Source organism: Podarcis erhardii (assembly GCF_964252035.2).
Source record: "Podarcis erhardii genome assembly, chromosome: 9".
NCBI classification, from domain to species: domain Eukaryota; kingdom Metazoa; phylum Chordata; class Lepidosauria; order Squamata; family Lacertidae; genus Podarcis; species Podarcis erhardii.
The window spans coordinates 65,232,581-65,245,875 of NC_138512.1; the positions used below are offsets into that span (position 1 = coordinate 65,232,581).

The 13,295-nt window shown below is 43.8% G+C and overlaps 1 protein-coding gene across 1 annotated transcript; it reads left to right on the forward strand.

Moving 5' to 3' along the window:
• Positions 1–1,758: 1,758 nt before the first annotated feature.
• On the forward strand, positions 1,759–13,056 carry LOC309350391 (uncharacterized protein). Its single transcript, XM_081877442.1, has 10 exons — positions 1,759–1,814; positions 2,685–2,758; positions 4,219–4,248; positions 5,161–5,286; positions 7,723–7,758; positions 8,816–8,851; positions 9,725–9,763; positions 10,673–10,693; positions 11,510–11,541; positions 12,409–13,056. The coding sequence occupies exons 2-9, from the start codon at positions 2,699–2,701 to the stop codon at positions 11,513–11,515; spliced, it is 354 nt and encodes a 117-aa protein (XP_081733568.1). The 5' UTR covers positions 1,759–1,814; positions 2,685–2,698; the 3' UTR covers positions 11,516–11,541; positions 12,409–13,056.
• Positions 13,057–13,295: the final 239 nt, after the last annotated feature.

Genomic DNA, 13,295 nt, shown 5'->3' on the forward strand with positions numbered 1-13,295 from the left:
ACAGACCTAATCTAACTGGGTTGTTCTTGTGTTCGTCACTGGATGTAACGTGTGTTCCTGTTTTCATCTGTGAAGTGTTGGATAACATGCTGCTTCATCATTTTACTTTCAAAGGCAAATTTTAGAGGTGAGCCATGAACCAGAAGTCCCAAATGATGGGCCAGGCATGGGAGTCAGTCAAGGGTAGCACAGAAATGTTCCAGGACCAGGCAGACTTTGTTACCAAGGCAAATTCCTAGCCCAAACAATAAGCATATTAAACCTTCCTATCTAATATGACCCAATGATGGCTAGCCTCGGTGGACAAAGCTAGTCCAGAGCCTTCCTTCCTGCTAGGATGATGTTCGGTGTAGCAGTGGTGAGAGTTTGGGAGCTGCTCATGGGACCAAAGATTCTTGGGTCTGTACCTGGGAGCACCTGACACTGACTCTACTGTTGGTAACCTGATGCCCTTCTGAAGTTTTGGACCACGTCTCCAATTGGCCCCAGCCAGCATGGTCAACAGTCAAGGAAGATGTACGCCAAACATCTGGAGCGCACTAGGTTGGGGGAAGAGTGGTTGAATTCCTAGCAGGCCTTCTCTCTCTTTCTCTCTTTCTCTCCCCACTACTACCAAACACATCATTTGTCTTTCCTGCCAATTTTATAGCAATTTGGATGACGCAGTGGCAAATCTACTCAGAGGGATATGGAAGCCCGAACTAAGAAGATAATTATCTGTGGTGGGTGGTGTTCCCGATGTTTCACTTTGGGGTGTTGTCTTCAGATATTTTAAACCGGAGAAGATTACTGACTGACAAATATTTAGAAAGTAAGGTTTCAAAATAAGCAAGCAATGTAAGAACAGAGGATCTTGGACGGGGTGGGTCTTGACTATGAGATGGTAATAAGGTTTCCCCCCCCCCCTTTAATAATAGGAGTTGGGTAAGCGTCAACTTCCCTAAGCTTTTAAAGATATGAATAGGATTACCTGGGCATAATTTATTAATGAATAGCATTTGTTTAGTCCAGTGGCTAACGTGTGGTCTTGAACAAAAAACACCTTGGGATCAGATCCTGTACCTGAGATGCAATAGTGGTCATAAGCAAAGGCCATCGCATATAGATCCAACCATATCAGCCCAGAGTGGGGCAGTCATCTTTATGGCATCATCACTATCAGTGCAATCCTGTGAATGTAGAGTCAAAAGTAAAATCCACTGTTTTTAAATGTACTTAATCCCAGGTACATGGATTTTAGCTTAATAATTTGGAGCTCAATAAGATGCACACAGTCTCATTCTCTGTGTCCAAATCTGAGGAATGGATCTGAAGTTTTGGAAGCAGCCCAAAGTTGGAGGAGATTGCTTTGCTTCAAACAAGGTCCACAACTCTTTGAAACAGGTTGCCACTGTACAGGTTTTCCAGAGCAGATGCACACCCTAGTAATTTCTTCCATTGTGGTCCTCAATGCAATGGAGATATTATTTCCCAGATGATATTGAGGTAGTGACCTTGGCCTCAGCAAGACTGCTGCATTAGTACATACTTCATCAGTTAGGGGCAGTTCCTCTGACAATCGCTTCTTATCACAATAAAAAGATAGCCCACGGATTTCTGCAGGCAAACCACAGACACAAAACCAAAACTCCTAATCTTATTGGGTATTAACAAATTATGACTCATGAAGACCAGTGATTTTTTTTCTTTGATGATTAAAGCCATGTTATTGGGACATGACTATACAGTAATATAAATACCAGCTACTCACATAGAGTTGTGAGATCAAGTTGACTTCTAGATTTTTCTTCAGCCAACCTTGAAGCAAACTAAAGGTAAGTCTTGGGGTGCTTCCATTTTGGGGCTTAGCATTGCAAACGGATTCCTGAGTTATCACATGTGGCTTGTTGACAACTTAATGTTTCAACTTAATGGATTTTCCTTGGTACTGTAATTGAAAATCTGAAAGGGGGAAGGAGAGATACAGGGTAGCATTTTGATGGCAACAACACTGTATGCTTACTGCCAAAAAGAAAAACTCTTCATGCATTGGGAGCATCGATCCCACAATAATCACCCATCTGGATGCACCCAAGGATTTTAGTGCAATTTAGAGAGCCTAAACTACATGGATGTGTCATAAATGTACTCTACAGGTAAAATTACATATATTCATTACATCTCATCAGGGCTGGCATCCAGATTAGATGCCAGCTATGAGCCAAAATGTATATCTAGTCGTCAAAAACTAACCTGAACAGCTGCTTCCGCTAGAATGTCATAACATTACTAAAATATATTGCTTTGGTAGAAATAAGTAATTAATTTCAATGGGATTTACATCCAACTAAAATTTTGTGCAGAAATTGTCCTTGAAGAACACATGGGGGGGGGGGAGTGAGGTCACACACTGGCCATGCCCACAATATCACAGTTGTTGCCAGCTCCGTCATTCATTGGGTGGAAGTTCTGGAGGAACCTATTTGTGTTCAAGCCAAACCCAGCAGACATGAAGGACTGGGAGTGGAGCCAGTGGGTCGTGAGATGTTGGGGTGGCAGCAGCACATGTGGCTCCCCTCCCCTCTCTCCACGCAATCTTTGATAACCTCTGGATAAGTTTTGTAAAGAGTTCTGCTGACTACCCAATCGTTAGCAAGCTGGGGGGGAAACCCTGCATCAATTGTTCCCTACTTATGTTGCTTCAGGTTCTTCTGCCACAATGAAACTGCTGATTTATCTTTCCTGCATTCTGAGCATAGCAGCCGCTGTCCCAGTCCGTGTAAGTAGCACTGAACCTGTGGAATGGGGAAACCTGTTAGGCCAACAGCTAGAATCTCTTAGTAATACAGTTGTAGCGCACTGTAACAACATGACAATAAGATAAAAATAAGTAAAGGTGGTGGGGAATGTCAAAGAGATAACCAGAGCCATTTGGGCTGCTAAGCACATGACATATTTCCTACTCTGGGTAGAAAGTTGCAAACGTGCCACCACATGTGCATTTTGCCCAGTGCGCATATAATGGGAAACCCTGTTTCATAGGCTCTTCCAATCCTGTGTATGTTATACAAACAGCAATTTCTCACACTTGAATTCACTATTTCAGAGATGTGTATGCCCCAAACTGGCATTCATGGAATAACCAACTCTATATACTGATTACTGTATTTTTCACTCCATAAGACACAGTTCAGTTTTTTCCTCCTAAAAAGTAAGGGGAAATGTCTGTGTGTCTTATGGAGCAAATGTGTGGTCGATCGCCGGCTCCCTTTCTGGCCCCGCCCCCTTGCCCAGGCCTCCATTGTTTAATGTTCTGCGGACGGAGGCTGTTTGTTTCCCCAGCGACACGTGACTGGCTGATTAGATTATCTCTCTGGAAACTGTAGAAATGGCTCCCTTTCCTTTCCTAAAGAAGCTGCAGAACTGTGAGTTGAACCCCATAAAAACAGGATTTTTTTCCCCCTTTGCAAAAGAAGCTGCACAATTGTGAGCTGGTGCTCAAAAAACAGGGCTTTCCCCCTTTCCTACTCTAAAAACTAGGTGCGTCTTATGGAGCGAAAAATACGGTGTATATAAACAAGTCCTGGCTCATATGAAGTAGCTGCCTCAATCTGCCTAATGGAAGGGCTGGGTGCATCCCTGGGCTTCCCAAGCAGCATCTCCTTCCTTCCTTCCTTCCTTCCTTCCTGTTATGCCAGGCAGCTGGAAGGCCAGGCACCAGCCTCTAGCTGCTGAATCATCTTCTTCCTTTCCTTACACCAGCTGACCAGCTGCCCCTCTCCTCCTTTGCTCAGGGAAATGTCTCTGGGCTCAGAGACATGTTAGGGAAGGCTGAGGGGTCTAGACACCTGAAATTCATTTCCGAGCTAGGCCAGCGTTGCCCAAATGAAAACAAGTGAAAAAAGAACTTTTTGGAGAGGCAGAAGCCTCCATGGGCTGCAAGAGGGGTGTCTGGAGGCATCATGCTAGGGACTCTGGCCTTCTCCCAGCAAACTCTCATTGACCAATCCATGGGCAAGGACAAGTTGTGCCTCCAACTGCACTGTGAGATGAGGGAAGAGAGAAGAATTCACATGGGAGGTGACAGGAACCTGAGGAAATGGGGAATATAGGATATGTGGAACCTTTGCTTGGGTTCTAGAGGAATACTCCCAATGTCATCCTGTGAGGATAAAGCATGAAATCTAACCCAGAAAAACATGAAATCTAACCCTGTTTTTATTTCGTATGTTTTGACAGCGGTCAGCAAGTGGCAGTGCCAGCAACGAGGTAAACCATCTTGTGTATTTCTTAACTGTCTTAATTGTAATATTTTATTGTTTGTTTTATTGTATATTTTAATTCAGGATGCTAAGATGCCCCAATGGATTTGTTATTGTGCATTTTGATTGTGCATTGATTTTATAGTTGTATGCCACTTAGAAGCCTTTCTGGTATATAAGTGGTATATAAAATAAAAATTATAATTATATCAATAACCTTCTGTGTGCAAGAGTGTTAGTGCCATAGAAACAATATTAAAAGCACACATTCTGGAAGATGCTTTTGATTTCTGGCAGGGGGGTTTTAAGAGCAGCATGAATATGTTTGCTTGTTTGTTACCTTAATTTTGACTCCACTATTTTTAGGGCAGACCCTTCACAAGGCCACTCCCCAAATTTAGTAAACTTCATATATCAAACAGTATGAGGGGGGTGGGGGGGGTGGGGGGGTGTAAAAGCATAAAGCCATCAATCAAATATCAACCAGAGCAAATCAGTTTTCAAAATCTGCTTGATTTTGATAGGCTGATGATGATGACTGATCTCATGTTCACCAGAATGCAGGTAGCCTTTCGAGCAACCTGGTCCTTAACTGTTCAGGGCTTAAAATATCAAAACCAGCTCTTTAATATAGCCATGCTGAGACTGATAGGAGTTGTAGTCTGTAACATCCGGAGAGCAACAGGTTGAAGAAGGCCAATATACATCGAGCCTCGAAACACACACGCAACCAATTAAATTGGAACAGAATGGGTGTCACATGATCCCATAAGCATTTTGACAGCTGCTTTCTTAAAGGTAGCCCTGCAGAGAGAGCATTACAGGAATCAAGTGAGGATGTCAGCAGAGTGTGTTCAAACCACTTCCACCACACTTGCGGTGTTGTCTGTCTCCACCTTCTGTTTCTCTGTTTCCACAGCGTCTTCCTATCATGGTTCCTCAAGTGCCTCCTCAGGTTCCTCCTCAGTTGCTTCCTCAGTTTCCTCCTCCACTTCCAGCACAACCATACCCACCTCAGATTCCAGCACAGCCATACCCACCTCAGGTAATACCAGCATGGCATTAAGAGAAGGGAGCGTGCCTATGCTTGTGGCAAGTACTAAGTTCATTCCTTCAATGGCACAAACCCCATTCACCAAAATGAAGAGCTATGCTTCTGCATCCCTGGATGCCTTGCTCCCCAAACAGGAAGAGCCCACTGATGGCAAGTTGCAAGAGGGTGGCCTACATCGTCATCTAGAGGCCATTTTAAAGGGCGCCATATTGTCAGGCTGGAATTGGATATTACCTAGGAGCAACAAGAGATGGTGCATAAGGCTGCTCCTGACTGCTGCTTTGTTGTGGGCAGCAGCGCCAACTTTAGGGGTTGGAAGGGGATTCAGCCCCCTCAATATTTGTGGGCAGGGGGCTGAATCCTCCCCCCAAATATTGAGGTCATGTGTATGGCTGAAGGAGCGTCTCCACCCCCATCGTTCTACCTGGACACTGAGGTCCAGCACCGAGGGCCTTCTGGCGGTTCTCTCATGGCGAGAAGCCAAGTTACAGGGAACCAGGCAGAGGGCCTTCTCGGTAGTGTCACCCGCCCTGTGGAACGCCCTCCCACTGGATGACAAAGAGAAAAACAACTACCAAACTTTTAGAAGACATCTGAAGGCAGCCCTGTTTAGGGAAGCTTTTAATGTTTGATGTATTACAGTATTTTAATATTTTTCTGGAAGCCGCCCACAGTGGCTGGGGAAGCCTAGCCAGATGGGCGGTGTATAAATAATAAATTATTATTATTATTATTATTATTATTATTATTATTATTATGACTTCACATGATGCTGAGCCACCTCAATGTGGGGCGCAAGTCGGTGCCCCTAATTGTGGGTGTATTCTGCAGCGTGCTCTTGATACAATAACAGTGCATTAATGCTGCCTTAATTCTGCTTTACAGTCATACCTTGGGTTACAGCCGCTTCAGGTTGTGTCTTTTCGGATTGCGGACCGCCGAAACCCGGAAGTACCTCAATGGGTAACTTCTGGGTTTCGGTGGTTGCGCATGTGCAGAAGCCCCAAATCGCAACCCGCACATGTGCAGACGCCGGTTGTGAACGCTGCAGGTTGCGAACGTGCATCCCACACAGATCACGTTTGCAACCCGAGCATCCACTGTACTTTGTTCTTCAATGCTTCTCCAATACTACTGCGTTATTGCTGTCGAGGAAGGTGGGGTGGGGTGGAGTGGAGAGTTATAGCACAACAAAAGAAAGACAAAAATAAACCAGAGCATTTGTGCTGTAAAAGTTACAGAATCTGAGCAAGCTGTTGCAGGATATGCACTAATTGGAAATGGAGCAGTGTGACTGCCCTGGAACTTTTTGCAGGCGCAAACAGTATTGAAAGCAAGATCTCGTATGAGCAGCCCAGTAGCATGAGCGTAAGTCACTATGAATGCAGGATAAATAGGATGTCTGGAGGGGATCTTAGTAACACTGTGTTTTCCTAGGCATTGTATTCAACTCATTTATACACTAAGCACATTTTCATTGGACCTTCAATTAAAGGTGATACAGTATACAATAAAATGCAATAAAATATGCTGCTGTAACATGCAAGAACTGACATACATATTTCTAGTATGAGGTTGGTTTGATGTTGGTTTGATGCAGTTCTGTTATGTGTAGAGCCCAAATTACTAGCCCTTCCTTAAGCTGATTCCTGGATGGCTGAACACTTTCTAAAACCCTATAGAATTGCTATACCACCAGATGGCACCATTGTTTCAAACAACTGTAGTTTTCAATAAGAACCTTGGTTTTCTTCCCCAAAGTCTGGTTTGTACTGTACACAAGGGAAAAAATGACATTTCATGCAGCTAACCGTTTTGTTGAGAAGATGCCTTAGCAACTGGACAGAGACATTTAATAAGGGGGATATGAATAACAAGATAATTAAAGTTACATGTAGGTAGCCGAGTTGGTCTGCCGTAGTCGAAACAAAAATAAATAAATCTTTCCAGTAGCACCTTAGGTAAGGGACCCCTGACCATTAGGTCCAGTCGTGACCGACTCTGGGGTTGCGGCGCTCATCTCGCTTTATTGGCCGAGGCAGCCAGCGTACAGCTTCCGGGTCATGTGGCCAGCATGACTAAGCCGCTTCTGGTGAACCAGAGCAACGCACAGAAACGCCGTTTACCTTCCCGCTGGCGTGGTCTCTATTTATCTACTTGCACTTTGATGTGCTTTGAAACTGCTAGGTTGGCAGGAGCAGGGACCGAGCAACGGGAGCTCACCCCATCACGGGGATTCGAACCGCCGACCTTCTGATCGGCAAGTCCTAGGCTATGTGGTTTAACCCACAGAACTACCCCACATCCCTATACCAATAACAAACTTAGTTGGTCTCTAAGGTGCTATGGAAGGAATTTTTTTTTATTAAGATAATTAAAGGCAAATATGTTAGCGTGATTTGTTTCATAGCTTTGTTTCTTTTACAGATGATCCCGATCTATGTGACCTATGATCCAGCTCAGGTAACTTCTTGATATCTATGCATGGGGGAATTCTAGCACAGAGGGGGAAAGCAAAGGATTCAGACTGGGGGGATAAGGGCTAGGTGGGAAATCCTGTGATGAGTGTTTATATCTCGAAGATTAACCAGGTGAAGGTAGCCATCGGGTCTTGAACCCTTGGTGAGTTAGGGACTTTCCCTGCATCCAAAGAGAGGCACTGGTAGACTGAGCAGATGAGACCAACACTGAGTCCATGAGAGCGGTTTCTGCCCATGTTGTAGAGCAGACTTCCTCAACCTGGGCCCTCCAGATGTTTTGAGACTACAATTCCCATCATCCCTGACCACTGGTCCTGCTAGCTAGGGATCATGGGACTTGTAGGCCAATAACATCTGGAGGGCTGAGTTTGAGGAAGCCTATAGTAGAGGGAAGTGAGGGGCAGATGGGGCTTGTCAACCTGGGAAGGGAGCCCACCTAGGAGAAGGAATACTCTGAACATTGATCAGTGTGTGTTAGTAATTAACCTGCTTTGCCACAAGGAGGAAACCTAGATAGTGTAACCCATCAGATTTTTCTCAGTTTTGTTTTAATGTGTGTGTGTTATTTACTGTTGTGAGTCACTTTGAGTTGCTTTTGCTTTTTTAAAAAGTGACTAAAGACGCAGGTGGCGCTGTGGGTTAAACCACAGCGCCTAGGACTTGCCAATCAGAAGGTCGGCGGTTCAAATCCCCGCGACGGGGTGAGCTCCCGTTGCTCGGTCCCAGCTCCTGCCAACCTAGCAGTTCAAAAGCACCGCAAAAAGTGCAAGTAGATAAATAGGTACTGCTCCGGTGGGAAGGTAAACGGTGTTTCCGTGCGCTGCTCTGGTTCCTCAAAAGCGGCTTAGTCATGCTGGCCACATGACCCGGAAGCCTGTACGCTGGCTGCCTCAGCCAATAAAGCAAGATGAGCGCTGCAACCCCAGAGTCTGCCACGACTGGACCTAATGGTCAGGGGTGCCTTTACCTTTAATAAATTTAAATTTAAATAAATTTGAATCAAAACCAACTATCTCCCTTGTTTTCTTCTTTTCCCTTAGGGTTTGCCCTCTATTCTCAGCAATCTGCCAGGCGTGGTAAGTTCAAAATTCTGCTTGCTTTTCTATACCACCACCTATTTCAGACTTTCATAAGCAGCAGCTGTGGTTAACACTCAGACTGAGTAAGAAATGAGAGTGAAATATCATCCACAAGGTAGTTCCTTTGTTATCTCCTGCCATCTCTCCTATGGTTTCACCAGTCCTTTTTTTTTTTTTAATTTAAAAAAGTTCACATTTTTGAATGTCTATGCTGTTTTCCAGCCTGTTTTCCTCCTATCAGGACCAACTTGTATGACTCTCCTGGCTGGGACTGATGGAAGTTTTAGTCTAGAACATCTGGAGGGTGTCAGTTTGTATGCACTTCCATACAAAAACTCGTGCGCATTTGATCAAATGAACTGAAAAATAAATATACAATGCCAATTCTGGCTTAACCAATTTCAGAACAGACTTCTTTGTGGGGATTCAAAAGAGCACTAATCAAGTAACGTTAGTTTTGATCATTGAATGAGTGCACTTGCAGCACAATACTCAAAACCTCTCTACTCAGAAGTAAGCCACATTGAGTTCAATGTTGTACCTGTTTACCTGGAAGGAAAAGTCCCTATGAACTCAGTGGGAGTTACAGTACTTTCTGAGCAAACATGGATAAGATTGCATTGTGGAATGCCATTTACTTTCTCTGGGTTGCTCCCCAAATCTATGAAATTTAAGAGATGGGAAAGGAATAAAATCCACCAAGAGAGCAACACTTCTTGTCAAATTCTGCATCGGTGTTGTAAATACTTTAGCTAAAGTGAATGATCTCATAGTTTCCTCATTGCCACCACATTATGGCAGCTCCCGGATATAGAAAACCACCATTTGAAACCAAGCTTTATATGATTGAATGAGGTCCCTTCTCTTTAGGTGAACCCTGGAGCTGGAGGTGTTGGTGGCCCATTTCTGGTAAGACAATTTACTGCTCATCATTATTACTAGATCGTAGCACAGTGGCAGGGGGGGGGGGCGGCATATCTACACTGCACTGTGGAAATCGGCCCATAATGTTCACCAAATAACCGTATGACTGACCTCTGTTACAAGAATGCAGTGTACTGATTTTTTGCCTTATCCTGCAATTCCTGGGGCGGTAAGTTCATTGATCTTCATTGCATCATACTTCCCTAGTCAGAGATCCAAGGGGAAACTCAGAGGTCTTTGAATGATTGCCTGATTATATGTGTGAGTTTAGGCCATTGCACTTAATGAAAGGTATCCTGCAAAAGAAACGGGGAGAGAAAGCCCTCAACGTTTGTGGGGGAGGTCATGGGCACATTTGGAATTTTGAAAAAGTGGCTTCCATGGAGTCGTTACCTGTCAGAACCAAAAAAATCAAAAGTGGCTCGTGATGCATCAGAGTTTGGAAGAACAAAGGGTTAGGAAGAACTATAAGCACAGTTCAGTTTGGCACTAAAAACAAATTCCTGGGCTCAGAATTCTTTAACTCTTAAGTCAGGGGTCACCAGTCTCTTGGGGTCCGTGGACACATTTGAGATCTGGAGAAACTGTTGCGGACCACATGCAATGACCAGTCACACACTGAGACCTATTCCATTGGCTACAGTGGAATACTACTTTCAAGTGTAATTTCAGAAGTGGGAGGGGTACCTTCTGAGTACCAGGAAAGGTACCTGAATGTGAATCAATGTTTTTTGCAGATGGTTCTATTGGTGGATTTCAGTTTCTGGGTGCGGGAAGTGGGTAGCAAAGAAAGCAGATTCCTTTCTGCCTGATATCTGCCCACACCTTTCTTGGAGGATACCAAGATTCATGTCAAACACTTTTCAACAGTCTTACTGTCTTACACATTTTTAGGGCTTCCCACCTATTGTGGGGGTAAGTAGTTTCCTACTTCTATTGGTACTAAGAACAACCAGCTGGAGTCTGGGGGGGCTGGTTTGTGCCCCCTCAAAATTGTGCACCCGGGGCCACGGCCTTCCTGCTTCCCCCACTATGCCCCTGCCCTACCGAAAAGGTTCAGTTTCTATGTCCCTCATCCACAGTCATGCTTGTCCCATGCCTTTCCCAGATAAAACCTGTTCTTTAGCTCAAAATCAGAACAAAAACTCAACTTGCCATTTGCTCTGAGTACTAAAGAATGCCCCCGCAATGGAGATAGCAATGGGATAAGAGGGAAAGCTGGGATAGCTCTGTCAGTAGAGCATGAGGCTCTTAATCTCAGGGCCATGGGTTCAAAAAAATTCTGCAATGCTGGGGGTTGTGAGAGATGACCCTTGTGGTCCCTTTCAACTCTTCAGTCCTATGATTCTATGCCCTATGGGGAGGAGGCCTAAAGAAACCACTACAGCATGTGCATGAACTCCCAAAGGCTTCCCCCAACATCTCCTCAAAAAGCACAACATAGTGTTATGAACAAATCATGGTTTATGAATGAGCCTCAGGGCTGAGTACTCCCCACTCTCTTCATGGCTTGTGTTAAGCCAGAGTTCCCCATTACATCTGAACCGATAAACTTTGACTGAATGATGGGATAATAAACCATCCAGGGCTGTGGTGGTTGAAGCTTTAAAAGATCATCCAAACTGGGACAGAGTTTTACTAGGGACCAGAATCAGACATTGGGAACAAGTGCTGTCTACATACGTTCTGTATAAGAACTTTTAACTAATGAAACATTACTTTCTTCAACAGAAATAGCATCCCAGCTGAGATACCCTCCTGCGGTATGTACCAAATGTTTTGTTGGCAAATTCCATTTCATATCATTTATAGCTTTGCTGCTTTATGAAATGCTTAACTGTCAGCAAGCCAAGGCACAAGGCTTATGTTTAATACTAGTATGCAAAAACCTGTACAGCATCCCGTCATGTGTGCCAACTTCCCTCACTTATTCAGGACACATTCCAGTGAATGTTTAAAAATGCTTAAGGCTACAATCCTATTCCATATACCTGAGAGCAGGTTTCATTGTATCCCCAAGTAAAAACGCATAAAATTGGGCTGGGTGCCCCATGGCTTTCGGTGAAACAGAAACCAATGGGGTTTTCGAGGACTTTGTTTTGGCTGAATTATACCCTTGGAGAGCAGATTTGTAGCGCAATGAGACAAGTGACCAGGGCCATCCCAAGACAGTTTGGATGTCCAAGGAAAACTACAAAATGGCATCCCCCTCCCCACCAGGGAAGAGTTAAGATCTACATCAGGAACAGGAGGAGAATAATGATCTACATCTTCTGCCCCTGTGGGTCCTGCCGCCTGAGGCAGTTGCTTCACCTTGCCTCATGGGCGGGCTGGCCCTGCAAGCTTGTAAATCTCAAATCACACATCAAATCAGACTATTGGTCCATCAAGCTCAATATTGTATACATTAACTAGCAATGGTTCTCTAGAATTTTCAGGCCAAGGTCTTTTTCCTAACCCTATCTGGGATCTTCTAGGTACAAAGTGTATGCTCTACTACAGAGTGAAGCAGCGTAGATTGATGGGATCTTGCAAAAGAGACAGAGAGAGAGAGAGAATTGTTGCCTATGCTTTTTAAACGCAGTTGTAAGAGATTCGTTCAGCTTCAAATCTGATTTTGTGTTCTAAAGGTGACAGCAAGAACATGAAGGATGTGTTCCATGCCTGCTTTTACTTCCCTGCTGCAGTCTTCAAGCCACATTTGTATGCATCTTGAATGGCAGTTATTTGCTTTAAATGGCTATAAGTAATAGTAATTTCTTTTTTTGACAACGATACACCATCTTTCATCTCTTGTGAAGAATTGTTTTCGCCTAATGCAATATAAAAGCATCAGCTTCTAATCTAAGCAGTGTTCATATTTGATTGGGTAAATGTAAGCACTGACAGTTCCATTTTGAAATTGTCAAATTTTAAAAGAAAAGACCATGGTTTTAACTATGGGTTTAAAGTTCATTAACACCACTAAAGATGATAAATGTATGAATGCTGTATTGTGTAACACATAGATTGAAATGCATAAATTTTGGTTTGCTGCTCTGCCTCAATAAGTGATTGAAATGTCTCGCTTAACAGATTTCAGTCAAATAGGTCACTTTCAGTTAATTGTGTTTTAATTCCATTCCAATCAATGGGAAAAAATAGTTATGACTAACTTAAGTCCCATGGTACTAAGATGTAACTAACAGTACCCAGCCCACGAAGTTTTTTGCTGGAAAATGGGAGAGGCATTCCCTTTAAAAATTGCATGAATAAAGAATACAAATAAGCACATCAAATTTATGTTTATGGTCTGTTTGGAGCAGAATCAACACATCACAATTTTTCACACCTCAGTATTTTGGGTTTTTCTCTTTCATGTAGATTCAGTAGCTTCTGACAAAGCCTAACCACAATGCTGGCCTAGTTTGCACACAACAGTAAGCCGTGGTTTGCTTAATGAACCACAATTCACAATGTGTTATTCCACAAGTGACTGAACAAACCATGGCTTGTTTTCTAGCTGCTCAGGACTTGG

Coding starts and splice junctions, on each gene's coding strand:
- LOC309350391 (XM_081877442.1), top strand. CDS start 2,699: ATGAAACTGCTGATTTATCTTTCCTGCATTCTGAGCATAGCAGCCGCT. Junction 8,852..9,724: donor TCAGCAATCTGCCAGGCGTG/GTAAGTTCAAAA, acceptor CCTTCTCTTTAG/GTGAACCCTGGAGCTGGAGG. Junction 9,764..10,672: donor GTGTTGGTGGCCCATTTCTG/GTAAGACAATTT, acceptor ACACATTTTTAG/GGCTTCCCACCTATTGTGGG.